We start from the raw sequence: 25646 nt of genomic DNA, 5'->3' as shown, positions 1-25646 counted from the left end.
TTTTCAGGAACCCATGCTGACTTTTAGTGATCACAGAGTTTCTTTCTAGGTGCTCACAGACTGTTTGCTTAATGATCTGCTCTAGAATCTTTCCTGGTATTGATGTCAGGCTGACTGGGCAGTAATTGTTTGGGTCCTCTCTTTTCCCCTTTTTGAAAATGGGGACAACATTTGCCCTCCTCCAGTCTGCTGGAACTTCGCCTGCTCTCCAGGAATTTTCAAAGATTATTGCCAGTGGTTCTGAAATCACCTCTGCCAGTTCTTTTAATACTCTTGGATGTAGTTCATCTGGCCCTGGAGACTTGAAGACATCTAAACTAGCCAAGTATTCTTGTACTACCTCCTTACTTATTCTGGGCTGTGTTTCCCCTGCTGAATCATCTGCTCCATATTCTTCAGGTCGGGCGTTGTTTTCTTTCTTGGAGAAGACTGAGGCAAAGAAGGCATTGAGGAGTTCTGCCCTTTCTCTGTCCCCTGTTTGCATTTCACCATCTTCTCCTCTGAGTGACCCCACTGTTTCCTTGTTTTTCCTTTTGCTACGGACATACCCATAAAAGCCCTTTTTGTTGCTTTTAACCTCTCTGGCGAGCCTGAGTTCATTCTGTGCTTTAGCTTTTCTGACTTTGTCTCTACACGTGCTGGCTATATGTTTGAATTCCTCTCTGGAGATTTCCCCCCTTTTCCATTTTTTGTACATATCCCTTTTAAATCTTAACTCAGTCAAAAGTTCTTTAGATAGCCAGCCTGGCTTCTTTAGGCACCTTCCATGTTTCTGTCTCATTGGTATTGGCTGAAGTTGTGCTTTTAATATCTCCCTTTTAACAAACTCCCAACCATCATGAACTCCCTTCCCTTTTAGTTTTACTGTCCATGGGATTTCACCCAGCGTTTCCCTAAGTTTTCTGAAGTCGGCTTTCTTAAAGTCTAGAATTTGGACCTTAGTATGCTTGGTTGCTCCTTTCCGCTGGATAATAAACTCCAGAAGAGCATGGTCACTCCCACCTAATGATCCTGCCACTTCTACCCCACTAACCAAGTCATCACTATTGGTTAGGACCAGATCTAAAAAGGCTGATCCTCTTGTTGCTTCTCCCACTTTCTGGACAATGAAGTAGGACAACAAGCAGCTCTGGCTCGCCCAGCCCTACCCATTGCCACCCCACCACTGCACTTACCTGACCTGGGGGTTGTGGATCGCGGTCTCTACTGGTCAAAGCAGGAGCCTCAGCGATCGCCCAGGATTGCTCAAAGAAAATGTGTGGCAAAAAGGAGCGCCAGGCCTTGGTGGGTTGTCCCCTTACCTGCTTGTGATTGGCCAAGCAGATAGCCGGCCAATCAGGATTTTTTTATTTTAAAAAATCTTTTCCCCCTTCCCTCTGTGGCCCCCTAGCCTCGTGCTATGGCCCCCCATTTATGCATTTTTCACCATGTGGCCCCCGGTTGGGAAACACTGATATGGTCTATCCCCTGCTATTTGCAAGATCATCTACCCATAGCAGTGGGAGCGCAAGGGTGCCACATAATATTGTTAGCACAGAGAATCACTTCTGATTATTCAAGCAAGTCAGGAAAGCTACAGGGGAAGTCCAAAAATAAAAATCTGAAGTCGCCTGCTGAGCCAACTGCAGAAATAATTCCTAGCCCTGTATGAGATGCTTCAGTGTCCTGAGTCTTCTTCAAAAGAAGTTTTGAGTAGAGTGTGATACACACATTACCTGGCAGGCTATGCATGTTAGCATAGTTAATTTTAACCATGAAAAATTTGAAATGAAATGAGCATTAATGGTCACACTGCTGTTGGCAGGGCACAAAAAAGGGAAGCTGCCTGCAGTTGCAGAAGGCAGCCACTAGAGGGAACCAAAGCCTGTAAGATTGTGATTTTGTTCATACAGTATTTTATTTACTTTTCTGTGCCTGCAGCAGGAAGGCCCAGGGTTTCACAGAAGTTCAAGGGTGAAGCTGGTGAAGGGATAAGCGTGGGCGGCATCTGTGTCTCTGCCAAGAGCAGAATGTATGTCAATCTTAATAGGTGCACTCGGAGGAGAAGGCCATGCGGAAATTCTGGCACACTGGAAAACTGGATATGTGAGAAAATAATAATAAATGGGTAAACTTCCAGCAGCCCTCACCATATTTGCTAAAACTTAGTTCTTCCGATGTGCTTGTTAAGCCACCTCTATTCTGGTGCTTTTCGTTGGGAGCCCTCAAGCCATTTCTCTGTATGATTTGAACTGGAGATCCGACCGCCCTTCCCTCTGCAAAGGAGGAGGCGTGTTGCTGTTTTTCATTAAACTCTCGCCCCTCCCTCTTCTAGCATGATTGTAACCAAATGGCCCATGAAGAAGGGTTTTGTTTCTGGATTTAAACATTTGTGTTTTTCATTGTGGCCAGCAGGGGCCATTGCAAAACACGTGGCTTTTCTTTCTCTCTTTCTCTTTCTTTTTTTAACCGACAGTGTGTGAGTAACAACTTTCAGGCACTCTTACTGTTATATTTTTTTTTTTATGAGTATACCTCATAATTGGGCCCCTTTGATTTCTTACAGCCTCATTCTGCATTTTCTAATTAAATACCAGCTGTGTTTAGCCAAAGGGTGACTTATTCAATTAGAGCTGCTTAAAGCAATTAGAAGTTATTTAAAACCACATGCTGGAAGTTATTTGGCAAGCCTTCTTTGCGGTTTGATGCCTGCACAGGGCCAGGCCGTTGTGCTGCGGCTGCTTTGGCAGAGCTCTGAGTCCACCCCGTGGCGGCTGGAAAGGGCAAGGAGGAGCTATAGGCGCAGTGGCGGGAGCAATTAAGGGAGCTAGTAAAAAATCAAGACCTCTCACATCCTGCTTAGAAAAGCTCACAGCCTCAGCAGGGCTCGGGTGTATTGGATGTTAATCTGTTGCTTATTCTTCCTCACGATTTTCTGCAGCGGTGAACTTCAAACGTTATACTTCCAGGTGCAGCTTCCTACATGGATGTGAAAGCTGAGGAGTTCCTGCTTGTTTTCCCTGGAGAGCCAGTGTGGTGTAGTGGTTAGACTAGAGCAGGCATCCCCAAACTTTGGCCCTCCAGATGTTTTGGACTACAATTCCCATCTTCCCCGACCACTGGTCCTGTTAGCTAGGGATCATGGGAGTTGTAGGCCAAAACATCTGGAGGGCCACAGTTTGGGGATGCCTGGACTAGAGTGTTGGACCTGGGATATAATAATAATAATAATTTATTATTTATACCCTGCCCATCTGGCTGGCCCCCCCCCCCGCCACTCTGGGCTGCTTCCAACACACATTAAAATACATTAAAATATCACAGATTAAAAACTTCCCTAAACATGGCTGCCTTTAGGTATTCTCTTTAGGTAAGGGACCCAGGTGGCACTGTGGTTAAACCACTGAGCCTAGGGCTTGCTGATCAGAAGGTCGGCGGTTCGAATCCCTGTGACGGGGTGAGCTCCCGTTGCTCGGCCCCAGCTCCTGCCAACCTAGCAGTTCGAAAGCACGTCAAAATGCAAGTAGATAAATAGGAACCGCTACAGCGGGAAGGTAAACGGTGTTTCCATGTGCTGCTCTGGTTCTCCAGAAGCAGCTTTGTCATGCTGGCCACATGACCTGGAAGCTATACGCCGGCTCCCTCGGCCAATAATGCGAGATGAGCGCGCAACCCCAGAGTCGGTCACGACTGGACCTAATGGTCAGGGGTCCCTTTACCTTTACCTTTAAATGTCAGGTAGTTGTTTATCTCTCTGACCTCTGATGGGAGGGTGTTCCACAGGGCGGGTGCCACTACCGAGAAGGCCCTCTGCCTGGTTCCCTGTAGCTTTGCTTCTCGTAGCGAGGGAACCGCCAGAAGGCCCTCGGCGCTGGATCTCAGTGTCCAGGCTGAACGATGGGGGTGGAGACGCTCCTTCAGGTATACAGGACCGAGACCAGGTTTCAAATCTCCACTTGCCCCCCCCCTTGGGTCGGTCACGGTCTCTCAGTCTAACCTAACAGGGCTGGGAGAGTTAAATGAGGAGGGGGAGAATCACGTACGTTTGCCACCATGAGATCTTTGGAGGAAGTTGGGATGCACACGCAATTAATAACAAATATTCTGAGCCTTGGTCTAGGGCAGACTTGGGATGTGTGTGTGTACTTTGGTTCTTATTAGAACACTAACACAAAAGCAAAAAAGTGGCTAAAAGCTGCAGTCCTGCTTAATGGGGCTTGGGAACCTGTGGCCTTCCAGATATTGAACTCCCAACTCATCCCTGACTTGGTCACGAGAGCTGGAGTGCTTGCTGCACACATTTACCTGGGAACAAGTCCCTATGAACTCAGTGGGGCTTGCTGCCATGTGGTCTTTCAGAAGAAGCTGCTCTAAAGGGGGATGGAGAGAATACACATTGAAATAAGGAACAGAGAGGTTTTTAACGCACTGAGCTGAGCCCAGGGATGGGATTTGTGGACCGGATTTGAGCTTGCTGTTCTTTTCTCCAAAACCCCACTTCTGCACTCCCCCTTAAACACTTCATTAACCAGATGAATTTGGGGCCAGGGAACCAGACTTTTGCATCCAGTGTGGGAGTCCAATTGCTTATTTATTGCAACCCATCCAGAGGTTGTCTGGGAAATCTTGATCTATTATTACTTTCACACTTTTGTCTTAAGAATGTAAGTCACACTTCAATTTAAAAAATAATAATTCTCGACATCTTACAAATAAAACAGTAAAATACATACTGGTAGTAATCTACCTCCCCCCCCCCTGCCCATGTTCAGTTCATACAGGTACTTGCTTGGGATGGAGAACATCAAACCATTAGGCCCTCTAGGCTACCGCCCCCCCCCCAATTGGCCTTGCTTTGCATCCCAGCCAGAATGTGCCTTTGAACTCTGAATGCCTCTTGCTTGGCTGGAGGGAGGATAGAAAAGGCTCTGTAACTGTATGTAGAAACAGGCCTACTGTTAAAAGGATAACATTCATATTCATGATTCTGCCCACCACTGGCGTGTGGCCCTCAGCAGGTTGTGCAAAAGAGAAGGTGGCCCTTGAGCTGGGAAAGGTTCCCTTCCCTTTGTCCTAGACCTCACCATCCTCTCTCAGACACACACCCGCTGTGTGAACTGGGAATGTGGTGTAGCACAAACCGAACCCTCTTGGAAGGTTTCAGAAGCTTATCTTGTGGTCACATATCTTCTCATTGGAGGAACCCTCCCAAGTTTTCTAAAGAACATTGTCCTGTGGGCTCTTCTTGGAAGCTGCTGTCATGTATATTTTGGCAGAAGTGTACCAAAAAGGAAGGGACTTTGCAGAGTTCTTTTGGAAGCCTCCACCTGCAGCCATCGATGCTTGCAATTAGCTTTTAATTGACCCAACTGGTTTTACTTCCTATATGGTTTCCTCAAACAAGTTGTTTTCCTGGCACTTCTCCATTCCAAGGATATGCCTTACAGCTCAAATGTGCAGTTCTAGTGGGGTGACGGCTGCCCAGCTGATCCCATTGCTGGAACCTGCTATGGGACAGTCCCCATCGCCTTCTGGCACGTAACCCTGCCCAATGCCAGACTTGTGTCTGACTGTGGTAATAATAATAATAATAATAACAATAATAATAATAATAAATTTTATACCCCGCCCTTCCCGGTTTGAAAACCGGGCTCAGGGCGGCCAACAGCAAGTATAAAACATTGATTAAAATGCAACTTAAAAACAGCATAAAATACAACATAAAATGCAGAGTCAATATCAATAAAATTCAAAAATTTCAGGGGTCATTTTAGGAATGTAGACATCAAGTGATCACCAGGGCTAACTGGCCAAGTTGGTCCTACTAGGGCCAGCAAGACCAGTGAAGAATTTACATGTGGGGTCTCAGAAAGAGTTTCTTCATAGAAGAGGAAAGGGGAAAGGGGAATAGAGGATTAGGCTAATTCAAATTGAAGGCCAGGCGGAATAGCTCTGTCTTACAAGCCGTGCAGAAGGAGCTCAGGTCCTGTGCCCATTTATGCAGGTCTCTCTTTCCACTGTAGGAGTTTCTGTAGCTCACAGGATATAGCTTTTCGTGTCAGCTATACCTTCCACATGTACAATGCTGCTGGAAAGCAAAGCTGTGTTTGTTCCTTGGACATGAACGCTGCCCCATAAGCTCCAGGCTGACTTGCATGCTACACATCCAATTAGGCCTGAAGCCACTTCCCTCGGGCTCCTTTGCCTTCCTTGGCATTCATATGGTACAAAAGCGACGCACTGCCAGTTATAACCTTTAAAACCCTTGTCTGCATATGGGGGCATGTAGTTCCGCTGCCCAGCTCACCTCCCTCATTAACCAGCTACCTTGATTTCTCCAGATCTGCCCTTTCCAGAATCCTTCGTTGCCTTTCCAGCTCCGTTTGCCCTTCCAATTAAATTGGACAGGACCAACTCATCATTGCTTGCTTCAAGGTTATTTTGAGCAGCTACTTTATGCATTCTGTCCTCATTACCTGCCGGTGCTGCATCTGGCAGCAGTTTTCTCCTATGGGCTGAAGGCATTTAACATCTTCACTGCATACCCAGGAACCCTTTGGACAAAGGATCTTATATGTGTTCAGGATGTTGAAATTGCCTGGAATAGGCTATGTTTCTTAAATACAGGAGGAGCTTTGAGCTATTTCTCTTCTGGCATGGTTCCACACCACATTGTCATAAATAAAATGGAAAGAAGGTGGATTGGAAAGCTGCCTCCTGTAAGGTGGGGGTATGTGTGTGGGTTGCGGGAAAAGTGCACTCAAAATGTAGCCGGGAATGAATCCCAGCGAATGAAGGAGCAAGGGGTTTTCCAAAGGAACAGTTGTGGGTCTTCCTGCTCTATTTGCTGTTTTAATAACGTGCACAGGGGAGTGTGGAGGATGGATGCTCATCTAGTTTGCTAGGTATACAAATCCACAACTTCAGGTTCAGCAGTCCAGGGGTTGCCAATGTGATGTCCTCAATACAAGGCTGGAAAACAATCCCCACTGTTCCTGACCATTGGCAATGCTAACTGGGATCGATGGGAATCAAAGAACATCTGGAAGGCACTGCATTGGCTATGTCTTGACTAGACAATGACATGGATAAACTAGAACATGGGGCCGAAAACAAACAAACAAACAAACAAACAAACAAACAAACAAACAACAGCTAGCAATGTAAGAAGAGCCCTCCTGGAGCAAAAAGAAGAAGAAAGGACCTACCTGGTTCAGCATCCTGTTTCCTGCCATGGCCAATACAAATCTTATAGTGCACCCACATTTGGAATACTGAGTACAGTTCTGGTTGCCTCTCCTCAAAAAGGATACTGTAGAGCTGGAAGTTTCAGAAAAAGGCAACCAAAACAATCAAGGGGAGGGAACAACTCCTCAAAGAGGAGAGGATGTTTGGGGCTTTGAAGTTTTTTGTTTGGGGCTTTGAAGTTTTGAAGGCAAGTAGGAGGTGACATGATGGAAGTGCATAAATCTATGCATGATGTATAGCAAGTGGATAGAGAGAAGTTTCTATCCCTCCCTGCATAACACTAGAACTCGTGGGCATCCAATGAAGAGGAAGGTTGGAAGGTTCAGGACAGACAAAAGAAAGTTTTTCTATACACAGCACATAGTTAAACTATGGAAAACTGTTTATTTCAAACCAAAGCTCAGCTCCTTCACTTCAGTGCAGTAGGGTTGAATGTGTGCAGAGAAGAGAAAGGGGGGGGGGAGGCACAAGGGTGTTCTGAGTTGGATTTTAAACAAAAACAAGCAAACCAATGACTCAGTTACACAGAGGAACGGTTAAATTAGAAACATGCTGTCTTGCAACATTCCCTGCACTCTATGCATTTAATCCAGCTGCATCAGTATACATACAGTATAGGCAAGGGTTGAATTTCTAAGCAAGCTTGCTCTGGAAAGCTTTTCAGCATTTACCTCTTTTATTTTTATTTTGAAAATACTTAGTTCATATTTGCACGCAGTACCAAGGGGTGCATATCTGCACCTGCAATATGAAAAGTAATAGGCGTCAGTACAAATTCTACTCTGTTGCTGCGCGCAATCAAGAGGCGCAAGAGGAAAGTCCTGCGAGGTAGTTCAATTTTATTTCCCCCATAGGGGCGAGAAGAGGGGAAAACACACACAAGTGCTCACATAGCCACCCAGCCCCTGCGTGTGTGCGCGTACATACATACATACATACGCACATACTTGGAGTCCCGACTCTGTAGCCTGGGGCAGTGGTGAATTCGATTCCTGCCCTTCTGCCCCTGGCTACAAAGCCGGTCCTCTAGCGCCAACATCCCATCCGCTTATTGCTCCAAAGCGAGAGCGAGGGAAGCGGGCATGAAGCGCTTAGAACAAGAGGCTCTTGTGTGTGCGCGCGCTGACTGGGGCGACGATGCCCCACGTGGAAAGTGCTGCGCTCCTTCTTTTCCCTGCCTCGGGCTCTTTTGCTCCACTTTCCCCGAGTCCCATGTTCTTTCCCCCCTCTTGACTGACTGACACAGAAACACAGAAACACTGCACACACACACACACACTCCAAATCCGATGGCCTTATAAAGTAACACGCGCCTCCGTCTCCCCGCCCTCCCCCGAACGCCAACACTTCCCGCGCGGGCCGCTCGCTGCGCGCCCTCTCCGACCCCCCAGGCGCGCAACACGCTTGTTCCTCCGGGGCGGGCAGGACCAGGCACCCCGCGGCCGCCGCTGGCGAGACCCGCCAGCGCGGCGTGGCGCGTAATCTTCGCCTAGGTGGAGGGCAGGGCCAGGAGGAGATTCCCCCCCTCCAGCTCTCCACCCCTCCCGAGCGCAGAGCCGGCAGCACCTCGCCAAGGAAGAGCAGGCGCGACTCCATTGCCGCCCGCCGGAGATCCGGCGCCCAGTGTGAGTGGCTCGACTGGACGGGAAAAGGGGCGCGGGGTGGCGGGAAAGGGGCGCGGGGTGGCGAGTGTCCCGGGCGGGGCTCGCCCTGAAAGCCTCCTTTGTGGACTGCTCTCCGGTCTCCAAGCCGCTCGCCTGCCAGGCAGGCAGGGCTCTCCTTTCTACGTGGCAGCCGCTTCCTCTAGCCTGGACTGGGAAAAACAAATAACTTACTTCGGCCATGTGTTGATTCTGCCAGCCATAGATATTTTGGGTGTGCGGGGGGAGGGGGAAGCAGGGACGGCGCGGGCCTGGCCGAAAGCTGGAAGAAAGGGGGGGGGGAGAGAGAGAGAAGCGAAGGGATCGCTTCAAGAGGGAATCGGGTCGCTGGAAAGTGCTGGGAGGGAGTCGTACTAAAACCAATGATCTCCCCTTCACCTTCCAAAATCGGGTGGCTCCTTCTGCATGGAGATAAGGATATTCTGATCGCTCCCCCTCCACCGCCCCCATTTCCGAGTCAACGCTCGTCCTGGAAGGGAATAAAGCGGCAGGATCTCCGGAGGGCACAGGGTACCCCCAATAGAATATTTGAAGGGGCTGGGACCCCCAAAATTGATGAGCATTGGCATTCAAATGGTGTTTGAGCACCGCATCTTGTGAATCTTGTGATCGATTATGCGAGGCGGGGTTTACAGCCCCCCAATGTTTTTTATTCAAGTTGGCCCCCCATACCAGAGGGCTTTGCGGGGTTCATAAAGAGGGGTAGGCGAGGTCACCGAGGAAATGGGTGTTGAGGAAATGGCACCCTGCAGTGCTTGAAACATATGTGGGTTTGCTTAGGATTATCTCCTTCCTACCTGTTGCGATACCCCACTTTGCCCCTTTCCTTGTGGGTGGAGAGGCGACGGGGAGCATGGTTTGGCTTAAGTGGGGCAGTGGGGGGGGGCGGGTCGGCCCGGCCAGGGCGCTGTGGTGAACTTAAGGCCCCCCTCCCCCCAATCCGAGCACTGCCCTTTAGCAACAACTGGATTCCCTCGACTTAAATCCTAACAGATGTTCTTCCCTCTCCTCTTCTTCACACCTCCGGAGACTCCACAGTTTCCTGGGGCAACTTCTTCCTCCTTTTTTTGCCGTTAGGGCGCTCTGTCTGATGTTCTTCCGCGGAAATCCCATCTTCCTTGAAACTGTTGCCTTTTGTTCTCCTCCGCCAAACTTCAGCCCCTGGCACATGGGAACTTGCAGCTTTTCTTGTGCTCCTTGTCCCCCCACCCCCAGCCCCACCAGGATGCAGATAGAACAGGCTCTCAGCTACATTCCCAAGGGGGCTGTGCTAGATTGTTTGGTGTCCATTGGGCAGAAAGCCTAGAGTTGTGTTCCCCCCACAAACAATAGTAATAATAACTGACAATCTGCTGGTGTGCAGTGCTGCCCAAATGCACTAGCCTGCCTCTTCTCAGACTCTCATATCCCTGTGCTGTCTGCAGAAGATGAAAACATTTCCAGCCCAGGGCCAATGCTGGGTTGACAATGCCCAGCTAGAACCTGCCCCTCTCAAAACAACAACAACAACATGTTCCACAGATTTCCCACCATAATCTCCAACCCTTCTGTAGGGGAGAATGGGGGTCCATTGTAGATCTTGCCGTCCTCTTCCTAATGGTCTTTCTTAAGGCCAAGTCACATTATTCCTTCTGTCTTGGTGGGGGAGAGTTTCTCACACCCCCTCCCACCTTACCACCATCAGAGCCAAGAAATGGTTGTTTGAAGGTTTGTGCATACACCTGAAGCAGCCACTTTGGGGCATGGCAAACCCATTCACTGCGTACATGCTGTCATCCAGCTAGTGTGAGCGAGAGAGTGATAGCATGCAATGTGTTGATGCATCCTTGTTTTTAATACACCTGGATGTCTGACAGATTGGTGCTTGCCAAGCCAACATTTTAAATTGCAAGTTCAAGTGTGTGTGTGTGTCTAAATATAGACTTCTGGAGAAGGTCGCTTCCAGGGTTTGGAATGAATGATGCAACTTTGTTTCGATGTTCTTACATCTCCCTATTTGTTTTTATTGCAACCTTGCGATGGTCACATGGAACTTCTTTCCCTCTTCTGAAGTTTATCGGCTAGAGTGGCTTTGCGCAAAGGAGGACAGCAGCAGAACTTTGGCAGGGCACACAGTGTTCAGAAAAGCTGAATCTATTGCAATCCCCTCTTCCGTTAGACATCTAGGAGCTTTGCCTTCCTTTGCAATTTGATCACCTTACCTTAAGGGGTGTGTGGAGCACAGGAAAGAAGCAGGGAAACTTAGATGGACAGCAGGAGATACAGGCACAGTAAACCTTGGGGAACTGTGCAGAGTGCAATAGCCTCTTTCTCTCTCCAATGTTTATTTCAGCTCCCATCTTAGTTAACAAACACTGGTGCCCAGATGTCTTCCGAGTTTTCCTTTCCTTCCATAAGAACAGAAGCTTGCTTTCTTTTAAAATGAAATTTCAGCATCTCTAGGGTGGATTCAACTGAGTTGTTGCACTAGCAGGAGGAGCCAGTAGAACAAGTCACGCTAGTGCAGTGGGCTGCCTCTCTCTGCAATGGGGTTCTGGGTGGTCTGGAGAAGAGGGGAAGATCATTCTGCCTGGCAAGCAGAAAGGCTTGTGCTAACAGAACAATTGCCTTCCCACAACTTTGAATTCTGAGCTACAATAACATGCAACCCTATGGCATAGCAGATCAGCATATTTCACAGCGATTTTTCTCTAACGCTGCTGGAAGAGACGGGAAAAATATTTATTTATGTATTCCTTAGTTCTATAATTCATACCCTTTCCTTCTATAACAGGATGTACTCAGAGGAAATAAGAGAATAAAGACATGGAAACGTACTTCCAGTCAAATGGCTCAGCCTTCTCACCTGTCTTTGTTAGCCAATTGCCTGAGGAAAAATTATGGGGCAGCAATAGAAACATTCCACCCTTGGAATTCATTTCTCTTTAGGGCAGGAGTGGGGAACTTTTTTCTGACCAAGGGCCTGGAGTGGGTGGGGCCAAACACGTACATAACCACACATCCTTAACAAATGCACACATACGTTGCTGCTCTGTTCCCTCTCCTTGTAACCAGACAGTCACACACACACAACACACATTACATACACACAGGCCCCTTCTTTTTCCTGCTCAGCTTCCCTCTTCCTCAGCTAATCTGTGTGGAGTGTGTGTGCATGTGTTGGTGGAGTTATTTTATTATGAAACTAATGCGCACAGTGACAGTCACCAACTTGGAGGGCTTTAAAAGTAAGTTAAGTAGGTTCGTGAATGACAACCCTACCCCTGCCTACCTGTCCTCATCTCCTTGCCTCCCTTCATTTCTGTTGAATGGGACACCTTTTCAAAAAAAAAAAAAATCCACCATGTTCCCCGTGTTGACAGCACATTCCCGTAATGGTGGTTTCCTAACCACTTCAAGCAGCAGCTGCTTTCTGGCATTGTTTCCCATAGGCAACACCTGTGTTTACAGCTCCTCTTTCTTTTGCTTCCATGCAAAATCTTGTGGTGGCCACATTTCCTTGGTCTTCTTTCTTCTTTTGGATCTATCAACACCCCCCTCCACCCCCCCTAATGTTGCTTGTTTACAAATGCTGCTGGGTTGAGTGTCTTTTCTGAATTCCATTGCCAAGCTGTTTGCTTCCCTTTCTACCTTGCCACAGGAAGCGCTAAATCTTCTGGGAGCTCCGCTGTATCTGTCGAGCTTCAGAAGTCTCGGCCCCAAATGCTCAGAAGCAAAAGGCTGCCTTCAGGACTCGGGAGCCCAGCATAACACTTGGAGCCCTTACAAGTAAGGATAAGGTTCTGCGGTTGAGCAATTTGGCTGGGGCACTTGTAGTTAAGTCTCATGAGGGAGTCATGTTTTCAAGCGTTCCTTTGCAGCTCCTAACATTTGAGCTTTCTGCTTGCTCATAGAACATTTTGCCTGCATTTTACAACAGCGCTTTATGGTAAGACAACATTAGTATCATCCCGTTGTTTTAGATGGGGACTAAGATATAGCAAGGGACGTGGGTGGCGCTGTGGGTTAAACCACTGAGCCTAGGGCTTGCCGATCAGAAGGTCAGCAGTTTGAATCCCTGCCCGTTGCTCGGTCCTAGCTCCTGCCAACCTAGCAGTTCGAAAGCATGTCAAAGTGCAAGTAGATAAATAGGTACCGCTACAGCAGGAAGGTAAACGGCGTTTCCATGTGCTGCTCTGGTTTGCCAGAAGCGGCTTTGTCATGCTGGCCACATGACCAGGAAGCTGTATGCTGGCTCCCTCGGCCAATAACGCGAGACGAGCGCCACAACCCCAGAGTCGGTCACAACTGGACCTAATGGTCAGGGGTCCCTTTAACTTTACCTTTAAGACATAGCAAGTTGTTTATGGCCGCTTTGTGAGTTTGTGGCAGAGGGGAGGTCTTAGTCACACTTACATCATACATCTAAAATGCATTGGCTTTCCCCCAAAGAATCCTGGGATCTGTAGCTTACTCCTCATACAGCCCAGCATCTTCAACAAATGACAGTAGTTGGGATCCTTTGGGGGAAGCCATGCATTTTAAATGTATGGTGTTATCATCCTGAAATAGAGGCCTCCTTGGTTCACAGCTAAAATATCACACAGATGTTCAAACTGTGCCCAGTTCACATGTGTAGCTGGATTGCTGCCTACCCCTGATGTAAATATAATTAATTTAATATCTCCAGGGAACCCATGAGCATCTATACACATGTTACAGTTTGCAGACATCCAACTGAGCATGTAGAAATCTCTCCTTTTGGGTTTTAATTCCGCGTAGAACAACTCCACCTGCCGCCATGCTATTTTGTTTGCTCTGTCCCTCAAGATCTGGGTGGCTATATGTAAATCTTTTTAATTTCACATTTCTTCCTTTTTAAAAGGGATTTCCAGAGTGGTTTAACAACCAATCTCTTTTCCCAGGGAATTCTGGGAATTGTTGCTCTCAGAGGGGGTTTCCTAAGAACTCTCAGCACCCTCAATAAACAGCCCTCCCCAGGAATTTTAGAGGGAAGCCATGACTGTGGTATGATACTGCTTTAAATTTAGAGTATATATGGGCCCTTAGAGCAGTCAGTGGCTGGCAGATCGGCTATATGCTCTTGCAGGGAGGGTGGGGTTGCAACTTTCTTTGCCGTTCTTACCCCTCTGAATGGCTGCTGTTGCCAGGCTCTCCTTCCCTCATAGGAAGAGCCACAATGCAGCTGAGTCGTCTGTGGGAAATCTGGGCACCAGATCCCAGCAGCTACTGCACACTGCTCCCCCATCTCTGCTTTGCTTCAGCAACGGCTGTTTTTCATGCCTCTGATAAGACTGCCGGGTGTGAGAAGTGACGTCTACCTTCCTTTTCAGCCTGGTCTCCGAGTCCAAGGGAAGATGGCGCCAAGCCTGCACCAGGCGTACCGGCGGCGCTGGTGGATGGCCTGCATCGCAGTGGTGGAAAACCTCTTCTTCTCTGCCGTCCTGCTGGGCTGGGGCTCCTTGCTCATCATGCTCAAGCACGAAGGGTTCTACTCCCATGTATGCATAGGTGAGACGGGAAATCCCAGGGCGCTGCTTGGACATTTATGGTGAGGGAGAGAGTGGGGTAAGGCAGGTGAAGAACGTGGTAGGGGCTGGGGAGGGTGAATTTCAGAAAAGATCCTGTCCGATGGTTTCCAAAAAGCTCTGCAGAATCCCTTCCTCACATTCTGCTCTTTTGAGATACCTAATCATCACAAGGATGTTTCTAACCAGGTCAGGCTTCTTCTGGCCATGGGTCTTGGTTGGAGCAGAGCTTTTATGAACCAGCCTGATAGAGAATGTTGTACTGTGTGCAGTAGAAACTCTGGTGTGGGTATGAGACCAAGCAAAAGGACACATCCGCTTCAGCCTTGGTAGGGCTGGCATTCAACTGCCTCTGGTTCTACCCTGTCCTTTTGATACTGCACACAATTTTCTTTCATTCCTATTTTTTTTGGAAATAATTTTTATTAGTTTTCAGTTACTAAAATCCAATATAAACCACATTTTATCAATACCAAATTGCAGTTCAAATTCAAATATAATTATACTTTTTAAATTAAAAAGCCAATTGTACATTTCGTGTGACCCGCCGAGCGTGCTAGATTTCAAGGTAAAATAATTTTATTTCATCCTGCTTCCGAAATCTTATTTAATCCAATTACATTCCGTCTTGATCTTAATCCCTTATCAACAGCTACAGACTTTTTGACTTCCATTCGTATTAACACATTGAATGAATTTTATTTCTGCAAAAGGAGTTCTGTATCCTTGCACACAATTTTCTTGATTGTAATCTGTTTCTGATACTGTATTTTTATATCATAAGCCACCCTGGGACTTCTTGGAAAAAGGTGGGTAAAAAATCAAATATGTACTACTGCTACTACCACTACTACAAGGATACCTAATTCATGTGTCTTCCCCACCCCCTGCATCAAGCATGTGGGGTTTGTGTGACTGGCTGAAAGTCAAAGCAAAGTGGCATGTTAGCCTTATCACATGGAGGCTGTTTGAGAGCTTCCAGACAATGCCATAATACTGATGCCATCATAGCACACAGAGTTAGGACGCCACAGACATCCAGATCATACTTTTCATCCTTATTTATTTAATCTATATCCTGTTCTTCTCAAAGGCGCCCAGAATGTCAGACAAGGGAATGGTAATTTATTATTATTATTATTATTATTATTATTATTATTATTATTATTAAGAACAACGAAAAGCTGTTAAGAAACATTCTAAAAACAGTGCAAAACTTTCACAACCTGTGGTCTCTGGGTTGCCGGGCACAGTATCTTACTGCCATCAAATATCAGGGTAAACAATAATGTTCTTAAATTCCTCCTGGAAGTCAATGAGGAAGTCAGACACGCCTCACTAGGGAGGGTTCTCCACCAATGGGGAACCACCTCTGTAAAGGCCTTGTCATGGGTCACCACAAACTTGGCAGCCCTCTGGGGTTTCCCCCCGCTGAGGTCGGGAGTGGGTAGGGCTGGTGGGGAGACATTCCACACAGTGTGTAAGCGCAATATGGCAACTATGGCTACCCATTAGGGCAGTAGTAGGTGGAAGCAATCACACAGAGGCTGTTTCAAAGATTCTCCACCTGATAAACATAGCCTACGGGCCTGTCTTGAAGTGAGAGTGCCTGGTTCCCTCCTACAGGCCTCGGGGCACGACACCTGTCCCCCTCCCAGGATGCTAATTTGCAAGCCACAGGTGGCCATCTTATCTTCCGATGGGGCAAAACTTTAGAAACACCTGCTCCCGTTATAAATCGAAGTGACACCCTCCCTTCTCCAAGGCCAAGCCCTTGCCCTAGGGACCCACTTTCCCCTCACACCGATTCCATATCTCAGGTAGATTCCTTCCCTTGACCACAATGTAAACGAGGCAACCTTTCTATAGCTTTACAGGTTCAAGGCAGCACTGATACTGGGTCCCCAACCTTCCTCCTCCCCAGGCTCTGTTGCTGACCCTGTTGTGGAGAAACACAGATTCTGCATTCCCTTCAGCACACCAGGGAGGAGGAAAGATGAGCAATGGGACCTCAGGGGTAGAGAGCAGCCTGCTTGCCCTAGGACACTGGGAGTGTGAAAGGGAGAGATTCATAGGAGAAGGGCCGGTCTCTGACCCAAGCTGCCTCTTTCTCTTCCTAGGTGCGAATGACACCAATGCCACTAACGGCTCAGCTGCGACTACCTCGTCTCACCATTGGCCCATTGGCTGCGTGGAGCAGGAGGAGATGCTCAACCTGGGCTTCACCATTGGCTCCTTTCTACTGAGCGCGGCCACTTTGCCTCTGGGGATCCTCATGGACCGGCTTGGCCCCAGGCCACTGCGCCTGGTTGGCAGGTATGGATCAGAGACCAATGGGGAACCTTTCTTCAACCGAAGGGACTTTCTGGACAGTGTTCTGAGGGCCACTTTCCAGGGTTGGGTGGGGCCAGTGGCAAAAGTGGACGGAGCCAGTAATGTACGTTTTACCTTTGTATGGTAGGAAAGTTTTAGACATGCCCCTTTCTCTTCTCTATCCGGACAAGCAAGAGGCATTAGCAGAGTTCAAGGACACATTCCAGCCAGGCAAAAGCACTGAGGGGTGAAGCAGGCCCAGGGAGGGCTGTGGCCTAGGGAAATTTTTGAAGGCCAGATAGAGAGACCTAGAAGGCCAGATTTGGCCCCTGGGCCTGAAGTTCCCCTCCCCGGTCTAGGGACAGTGACAAATTTGCCCTGAGGGTGCTGGCAAGTGGGTTCTTGTTTCAAAGGGGTCTGGAATAGTGATAGTAATTTATTTATTTATACCCCGCCCATCTGGCTGGGCTTCCCCAGCCACTCTGGGTGGCTCCCAATAGAATAATAATAATAGCGATAAAACATCAGTTACAGGCAGGTAGCCGTGTTGGTCTGACGCAGTCAAAATAAGAATAAAAAATCCTTCCAGTAGCACCTCAGAGACCAACTAAGTTTGTCGTAGGTATGAGCTTTCGTGTGCATGCACACTTCTTCAGTGTATATTTCCTTGACATCTGATGGGAGGGCCTTCCACAGGGCGGGTGCCACTACTGAGAAGGCCCTGCCTGGTTCCCTGGAATGGCAGGGTGGGGTCCACTGGATAGGCCACGGAGAAACTAAGAATGGGTTGTGGTTTGGGGGGATGACTTCCTGACATGGTTGTGGGGCATCTCATTGAAGGCATGACTTAGCCTTGCATTGTTCTCATGTGTCTGTCTTGCTTTCTCTGCAGTGCCAGCTTTGCTCTTTCCTGCAGTCTCATGGCCCTGGCAGCCTACAAACCACAAGGTAAGACTGGCCATGTGCCACTTTATTTTCAGTAGCAGTGTGGAGAATTCCCCCCTCCCCCCTCCCATCAGCAATGAGGATGGTTCTGCAGCGTCACCCCTCTTGACCGACTCCCATGGCCCACCCTCCCCCTCCTGCTGTGCCTCCACAGTAGGCAGCATGTGGGCATGTGCAATGGGGCTTGCAAAGGAGAGTTGCTGCAGAAGCCAGGGCTGGATCCCCCTTTCTGGCTGCTGAAGCCTAAAGACGATGCGATGGCTCTCCAGGTTGCAAACTGTTAGCCTGCTCCACCCACTTCCCTTAGCAAACTCGCATGGTGCTCTCAAGCCCTGTGGACGTCACCCCACTAATGTTTGTGCCACCCCCATTCTTTGCGGCACCCCACTATCTCATTTGTGTTCAACCTACATTTCTGTTCTCTTCCTGCTAGTTCTTTCCCCACTGATTTTCCTTGGCCTTTCCCTGAATGGCTTTGGTGGGATCTGCCTGACCTTCACCTCCTTAACTGTAAGTATGGGGGAAAGCGACAGATTCAGGGCCGGCTCTAGGGGTAGGCTGGGTGGCGCCGCGCGGAAGCTGTGCTGCGCCCACCAGGGTGGAGGCGCCGGAGCGATCTCCGCACCACGGCGGCAGGGCGCCTGACATGCTTGAGATGGCCCTGGACAGATTGGCCCTTTTGCTGCATAAAGAGATGGGTGGCGATAATAGGAGATACTGGAACAATATTCTTCACCTATATTCATTCCAAGGACATTGGAGAGCAATTTCGTTGTTCCCACAAGGGGACAATGACAATAAAGATTTATCTTATCTTATCTATCTTATCTTATCTTTCCACATGGCCTGAGTTCAAGCTGAGTTTTAAGTCAGGAGTGGGGAACCTGTGGCCCCCTGGGTGTTGCTGGGCTTCATCTCCCTTCAACCCCACCCAGCAGGACCAATGGACAGGAACGATGGGAGCTGTAGTTGAGCGATCTCTGAAAGGTCACAGATTCCTCATCCCTCCTTTAGGGTCTGTCTTGTACTTGGTGGCCTCTCTCCCATTTTCACAGTAGCTGAGAGAGGTGGGTTACATTGCCAGAACTGTACAGCTTCCCCCTCCTTACCTGTCCTCCTTCAATAATACCGCCCCAAAAGACAGATCTTATAAAACCTGCAGTGAAAAATAAATAGCTCAGAATGACGTTGCAAATACATAAAGTTTACAGTTTAAATCTGTTTTTCATTGAAAGATTTTTCATAGGTAACAAAAGTACATTCAATGTCTCTGTTTTCAAATGGTAGAAATTGTAATAGGAATTGATACTCCCAAAATTTGGGAGTATCAATTCCTATTACAGAATCCTTCATACAGGTCAGTTGCAGTCAGTTTGAGGCCTTTTTTGTAGACAATGTGGGGTTGAGGGAGAAAGAGAGATGGGGGGAGAGAGGAGGGAAAAGAGAGAGAGAGAAATAAGAGGGGGAAGGTGAGGGGCACATTAAACTTTCATTCTTTACATAGTATATGAGTGGAGCTTTTTTGTCAGTGTCGTGGGGATAGGCAATATGCAAACACATACACACATTTATAGAATCATAGAAGAGACCACAAGGGCCATCCAGTCGAACCCCCTGCCAAGCAGGAAACACCATCAAAGCATTCTTGACATATGCCTGTCAAGCCTCTGCTTAAAGACCTCCAAAGAAGGAGACTCCACCACACTCCTTGGCAGCAAATTCCACTGCCGAACAGCTCTTACTGTCAGGAAGTTCTTCCTAATGTTTAGGTGGAATTTTCTTTCTTGTAGTTTGAATCCGTTGCTCCGTGTCCGCTTCTCTGGAGCAGCAGAAAACAACCTTTCTCCCTCCTCTATATGACATCCTTTTATATATTTGAACATGGCTATCATATCACCCCTTAACCTTCTCTTCTCCAGGCTAAACATACCCAGCCCTGGTTTATGATTTGGTTTAGGCTAGGATTTGGCTTCATCTATTGAAAAACACTCTTTTTGCTTTTTTTTAAGAAAAGCACCATCCTCATTGAACTCAGACAACCCCCTTCCTCAACCTGATGGCCTCCAAATATTGCTGGACAACAACTCCCATCATCCCTGATCACTGGCCATGCTGGCTGGGGCAGATGGTAATTGCAGTCCAACAACATCCAGAGGGCACCAGGTTGGGGAAACTGCAGATGATAATGATGTAATGCCAGGGAGATCAATGAGGACAGGGCTCCTGTCTCTTTAACCCTGGTGGAGAAGTGCAGCTTTGGGCACCTGTGGCTTTCCGAGCAGGGTGTGGCGTGCAAAAGTTGAACCTGCCAAAGGCTCCCTCTTTTGTACAGCTATTAAGCATACAGAAGCCCTGTCCTTGTTTACAATTGCAGGCAGTAGCTGTTACTTGTTTCCCAAGGAACAGGGCAACCAGCAGGAAGAAACGGGGACGCACACAATGATTGGCTCAGAGGCAAGGCGTGGCAGGGGCAGGGCACTGCACAGGACTGGCAGGGTGCCTATCTATACTTTGCCACAAGTACAGTCCTGCAGTCCTGTGTCAAGGCTGAGTATGTGGCTGCAGGAGTACTTAAGAGAGGGCAGAGACGGCTTCCTTGTCATTTGCATTTCTCACTGAGCTTCGCTGCATCGCTCAGGAGTTGTGTTTTTCTTCTTTGATACCATTTTGATTTCTTTCATAATTTCTGCTAACTCGAGGCAAGAACTTGGGTAACTGGAGCGCTGGGCGCCTCTCTCATTTCAAACACAGCTGCATATTTGCTCGTATCTGAGCTTAGGCATCATCTTTTATTCAGAGCTAAATATACCGTGTTCTGTGTCTGAACACCTGCTGGGAATCTCAGCCCCACTCCCGCAGTTGAGGCTGCGAGGAACCCAGAAGGCGTGATTTTTACGTGGGGACATCCTATATCCACTCTCAACCATCAGTTTACATCTGTGCTCACAGACTGCTCTGTGATCATCATCGATCCCACACTTCATGTCACTGCCATGGTGCAAAAAACTAGATCAGATGCACGAATCCTCATGATATCTAAGAGGAGATACCAGAGATTTCCTGCTGCTGTTAGTATTGTTAGGTTTCTGAGATCTGCATGTAAAAGCCACGATGATCCATGAACTTATAGAATGGAAATTTGGAGGTTAGCCTCTTCTGCTCAGAACTTGCATATTAGTATTTATTTGTCAAATTTGTATACCGCCCTGCATCCAAAGATCACAGGGCTGGGTGACAGACGAGACTCTTAAGAACAACCCCTGAGCCAGCTGAATCAGGCCAGTGGCCCATCTTGTCCAGCATCCCGTTCTCAAATCTTGTTGCCTGGATTTGAGCACAAGAATCTTCTCCCCTCCTGTGGTTTCCAGCAACTGGTATTCTGAAGCTTCTCTACCTCCAACTGGCTAATGGCTAATAGCCAACCTCCAATGGCTAATAGCCATTGATAGTCCTCTTGCCTTTGTATAGTAAGCTATGTTCCAGCTATGCACAAGTCAGGGATTGCTCTGCACACTGAAACGCATGCCCATTGTTCAAGGACATGTTCCAGCCAAGCAAAAGAAGTCAAAGGGGTATAGAGAAGGACCAATGGCAAGTTTGACCTGGGAAGAGTCCCAGTGGCCAGATAGAGAAGTTTCATCCGGCCCCTGGGCTTCCCTGAGGGAGACTCATGTGTCTGAACACTTCCCCATGGAAGTAAATCCTTGTACACAGAAGACAAATGTCTCACATCGCCTTACCCACCTCTTTGTGTGGAGGACCATTCAGTCATGTCAGCCTTCATCTGCATTTTGAGGTTGTACTTCTAGAAACAGGCTTATTTCTTCTTTTGCTGCATTTAAAAGCAAGCGAGGAAAGCAAAGCTCGGCTGCCGTATGGGTGGGTTGGCACAGGGAAGGACACCTACACAGGATAAAAGCACAAAGAAATAAGTAGTCTCCCTTTGAGACCATAATTAAAAGCCCAGGTGTTTGTTTTCTACTAAATCTCACCGTCCCGCTAGTTCTCTCACATGCCTTGTTTCTCTGTGCTGTGGTATAATTTGCGTGATTTATGACGGAAGTATTGGCAACAAGTTAATTTGAGAAAAACCCGCCCTCGTAAAACTCAGCAATTAAAGTGATGCAAATCTGTGTGGTGGAACTCAGCCCTGCAGGTTGAGACATTTCTCTGCTCTGCATGCGTGTCTTCTTTCCAAGTGCAGAGGGTGTTCGTGTAAAATGTGAAGCCCCTTTTACTGGTTGCAAGAACACCTCTCATACAACTTGTCTGTTTTGGCATAGGGTGTGCATGTTTCATTGCGTAATCTGTCTCCTGTTCAGGTATTGGGAGGGACATGCGTGCCCTTCTCATTTCTGTTGTGTAAGATTCCAGGGAGTGCAAAGTTTTGAGGACAGAGCCCTGTGGGTGACATGACCTGGGAGAGGTGACCCTGTGCCTTTTAGAGCCATGTCAAAGAGGGCATGTTGTAAGCATCTCACCATCTGGGACTGAGAAGGGCTGCACTTACTGGAAGTCCCTCTCATTATACTTTTTTTTAAAGGCACAAGAACCCTTTATTCCTGTGCTACGGTCACCCTAGCACAAGGTTTCCCAAACTTGGGTCTCTACCTGTTTTGGGACTACAACTCCCATCATCCCTAGCTAGCAGGGCCAGTGGTTGGGGGATGGTGGGAGTTTTAGTCCAAAAACAGCTGGAGACCCAAGTTTGGGAAACCCTGTCTAGATAAGGCCATGTTGCAAGGTCCATGTTGGTTATATGGTAGGAAGAGTGGGAATCGTCTCCCACAGTTTGTTTGTCCCTGTTGTGCCAAACCAATCTGTGCTGGCAGAAAGAAAGGGAATATGATATTGAGGAGGGGGCAGGGAGACACCTCACTCCCTCTGTGGTGGTGTTTGCGTGCATGCTCTGATTATTTCCAATTCTTTCCAGAACACATAAGGAATGGTGCTTGCCTTACTATTAGAGCACAGTGCCTTCTTGAATAGGCAGGCAAAACCACTCACAGGGTACATATACATGAGCTAGGAAGGGTAGTATCTGGCCAATCAGAAGACAGGGTCGAGCGCCCCACCCCCTTCCCCCTTGCCTTTGGCAAGGGCATATGTTGAAGAGCTGGAGTGTGGCAGAGTCTTCCTGTACGCCACTGTTTACCCAAGCAAAGTGCTTGGTTGGCAGCACGCCACAACCCCGGGGCTGTTGCAAAGGAAAAACAGGTGGATAACTAGAAGGACCTCCCTCCAAGTATAAGCATATTTTCTTGAGAGTGGAGTACAAATAGCTCAGTGGATGTAAATGTTTGGCACTTGGAAGGTCCCAGGTCCAGCCTCGGACATCTCCAGTTGAAACAGTTCTAGTCATAGGGCTGGGAATTTTATCCCTGCCTGAGATATTGGGTGGTCTCTGGTGGGTCAACGGCCTGACAGAATATGGCGACACCATATGTTCAGTTATCTCTCTCTGATGCTGGTGTAAGCTTACATCTTACTAAGGATTCTGAGGGCCACAGCTGTTCTATACCCCACCTTGCATTTTTTAAGATGCTGCAATCAATCTAGAAATTGGAGTTTCCCTTCCGGAACAGGAAAATAAATGGAAGCCAGGTTATTATTTCTCCTGCTCCCCACTGACTTATACACATTCATACCGGGAGATTTCTTAACTCTTCACAACACCAGAACTCCCCTCCTGATAAACAGGTGGCTTTTTTGGTGTCTCTGAGGCACCCAATAGTTTTACCAGCCTCTGCTCCAGTACCTTAAACACCAGCTTGATTTGCAGAGATTAGAAGACAATAGTGTTTATCTTTTCTGCTCTTGGAAATTAGCCACATCTTTCTCTGCTTTGTCTTACTGTGGATTAGTAAATCTGGGCTAATGACTATCACTTCCTAGTTCTCCACTTGCAACAAACCACATGTATCCAGATCTTCTGCATGTACCCACATACCATTCATTTTCGTTCATGCATTCACCATCCATTTTATTTGTGTGCGGCTTTTCCACACACACACACACACACACACACACACACACACACACACACACACAAATCATGCTCAAAGTGGCTTACAATAAAGAAACAGGGATGCATTTCAAACAAACACGATAAAACAATATCATAGTAACACAGCAAAACAACATAGCAACAATTTCATAGCACAGCAAAACAAAAGCAATTTCATAATAACACAGCAAATAGCAAATATAGTAACATACCAAAAAAACCACATTCCAAAACTGTAAATATAGCATTCCTTAAAGAACATGCAGCATCCAATAGCAAAAATGACAAGGGAACTTCACATTTCCCCCTTCGTCCTAGAAACACCCCTCCCAAGATGAATTGAAAGAGCGAACTAAACCCCACTTTTTACCTTCTTTGCACTGAACTTGGTTAAAGTTGCAACACTTACCTGGGATTAAGCTCCCTTGAACTCTCTGAGAAATACTTCTACGGTAAGTACTGTAAGCATATATAATTTGGGCTGTAACACATGTTGGATAATTAAGCTGTGATACATTTATGTAGAATGTGCCTCATCTGTAGTAAATGAAAGCTCAGAATGAGAGATGCAATGAGAATTTGGAAAATAAACAAAATTCCAGCCGTTTGGTGCCTGGAGGGTAATAATCCTCCAGCACAGCCTTTGGAGCTTCCATGGTGTTCTGTGAAGTTCTTGAATAAGGCAGAAGGAGGACTCTAGCAGCCCTATAGAAGAAGCCCTTGAATTGGAGTGGAAGCAGGACATTTTTGCTAATTGTTTTCTCCTTTTGTTTCTCCTTAGCTGCCCAACATGTTTGGACACCTGCGGTCCACCTTCATGGCCCTCATGATTGGCTCGTATGCTTCCTCTGCTGTTACATTTCCTGGGATCAAGGTATGTAGCAAACCTGAATCACCCCAGCTGCCTAGTGTGGAGTGCCCCACTATTACTTAGGACTCGAGGCAGCTCCCAGATCATAGCTGTCAAGTTCTCCCTTTTCTAAAGGGAAATTCCCTTATGCTGAATAGGCTTCCTCGCGAGAAAAGGGAAAACTTGACAGCTATGTCTCAGATGTATGCCTGTGTGGTTCTCTCCTGGCTGACAGAGCCTTACAGTTGATAATATTTCCTCCATTAGACCTGTTAGGGGTATTGAAGGGAGGCGTAAGGCGAGGCAGGGTGGAATCCAGGAGGCATTGGTTGAGTTCATACATAACACTAAACCATAGTTTGCTTTATCCATGGTTTGTTCAACAATCCACAGGGTGTCTCTCACATGAGCAAACAAACCCTGGCTTTCTTCTCTGATGCTTGGTCCCCCCCCCCCAAGCTGCCCTGTGCTTCTGTAGCTTGGCAAATTTCTAGGGTGGGGTGGCCAAGCAAACCATGGTTAAACAAAGCCTGTTGGGTTCAGACAGAACGCTACACTTAGTTAAAGCAAGCCATGGTTTCTAAACCAACAACAAACCATGGCTAGTGCTAGACTGGGTTTGATGCTCAAAGAAAGCACACGTTGGCTAAAACCAATCGTGGCTTAGTGTAGGGTAGCCAACATGGTGCCCTCTAAATATTGCAGGCTGCAGCTCCAATCTTCTCTGACTATCAGCCATGCTGATTGGGGCTGATGGGAACTCTGTGTTCTCCAGGTGTTCTGGACTACCTGTTGGCTTCCCCCCTTGATTCTACTTTGGGAGACTGCCCAAGCCCACCTGAGGCCTCCTCTGCCGCCCTCTGTCTTCTCCCACCCCTTCATTTCTGTCTCCTGTCCCGTTGCTGTTAGCTGATCTACGACAGCGGAGTTTCCTTCATCACCATTATGCTCGTCTGGTCAGGCCTGGCTTGCCTCATCTTCCTCAACTGCGTGATCAACTGGCCCCGTGAATCTTTCCCGGCTCCCGAAGAAGTCAGCTACATGTAAGCAGCAGCCGGTTCAGCCTTAACTGAGGAAGGATGCTCCTGTTCCTGTCACCTGGGGCAGGTTGTCCC

General features: G+C 47.7%; 1 protein-coding gene across 3 annotated transcripts in view; it reads left to right on the top strand.

Annotated features, from left to right (window-relative positions):
* The first annotated feature begins 8552 nt into the window (after positions 1–8552).
* SLC43A1 (solute carrier family 43 member 1) overlaps positions 8553–25646 on the top strand; it is a 38347-nt gene continuing 21253 nt past the window's right edge. For 2 of the 3 annotated variants that reach the window (XM_035124912.3, XM_088664212.1), the window contains exons 1-8: positions 8556–8852; positions 12529–12656; positions 14222–14399; positions 16537–16732; positions 17622–17677; positions 18108–18184; positions 24463–24555; positions 25441–25574. In XM_035124912.3, the coding sequence (XP_034980803.2) occupies positions 14246–14399; positions 16537–16732; positions 17622–17677; positions 18108–18184; positions 24463–24555; positions 25441–25574 (710 nt within the window). In that variant the 5' untranslated portion in view covers positions 8556–8852; positions 12529–12656; positions 14222–14245. Of the gene's footprint in view, positions 8853–12528; positions 12657–14221; positions 14400–16536; positions 16733–17621; positions 17678–18107; positions 18185–24462; positions 24556–25440; positions 25575–25646 lie in introns of all 3 variants that reach the window. The other variant, XM_035124885.3, reaches the window with a different exon arrangement.

This window comes from Zootoca vivipara, chromosome 1, assembly GCF_965207765.1.
Source record: "Zootoca vivipara chromosome 1, rZooViv2.hap1.1, whole genome shotgun sequence".
Lineage (NCBI taxonomy): Eukaryota > Metazoa > Chordata > Lepidosauria > Squamata > Lacertidae > Zootoca > Zootoca vivipara.
Note: the sequence above shows the minus strand (reverse complement) of the source record. Positions and strands in the feature narration are given on the sequence as shown.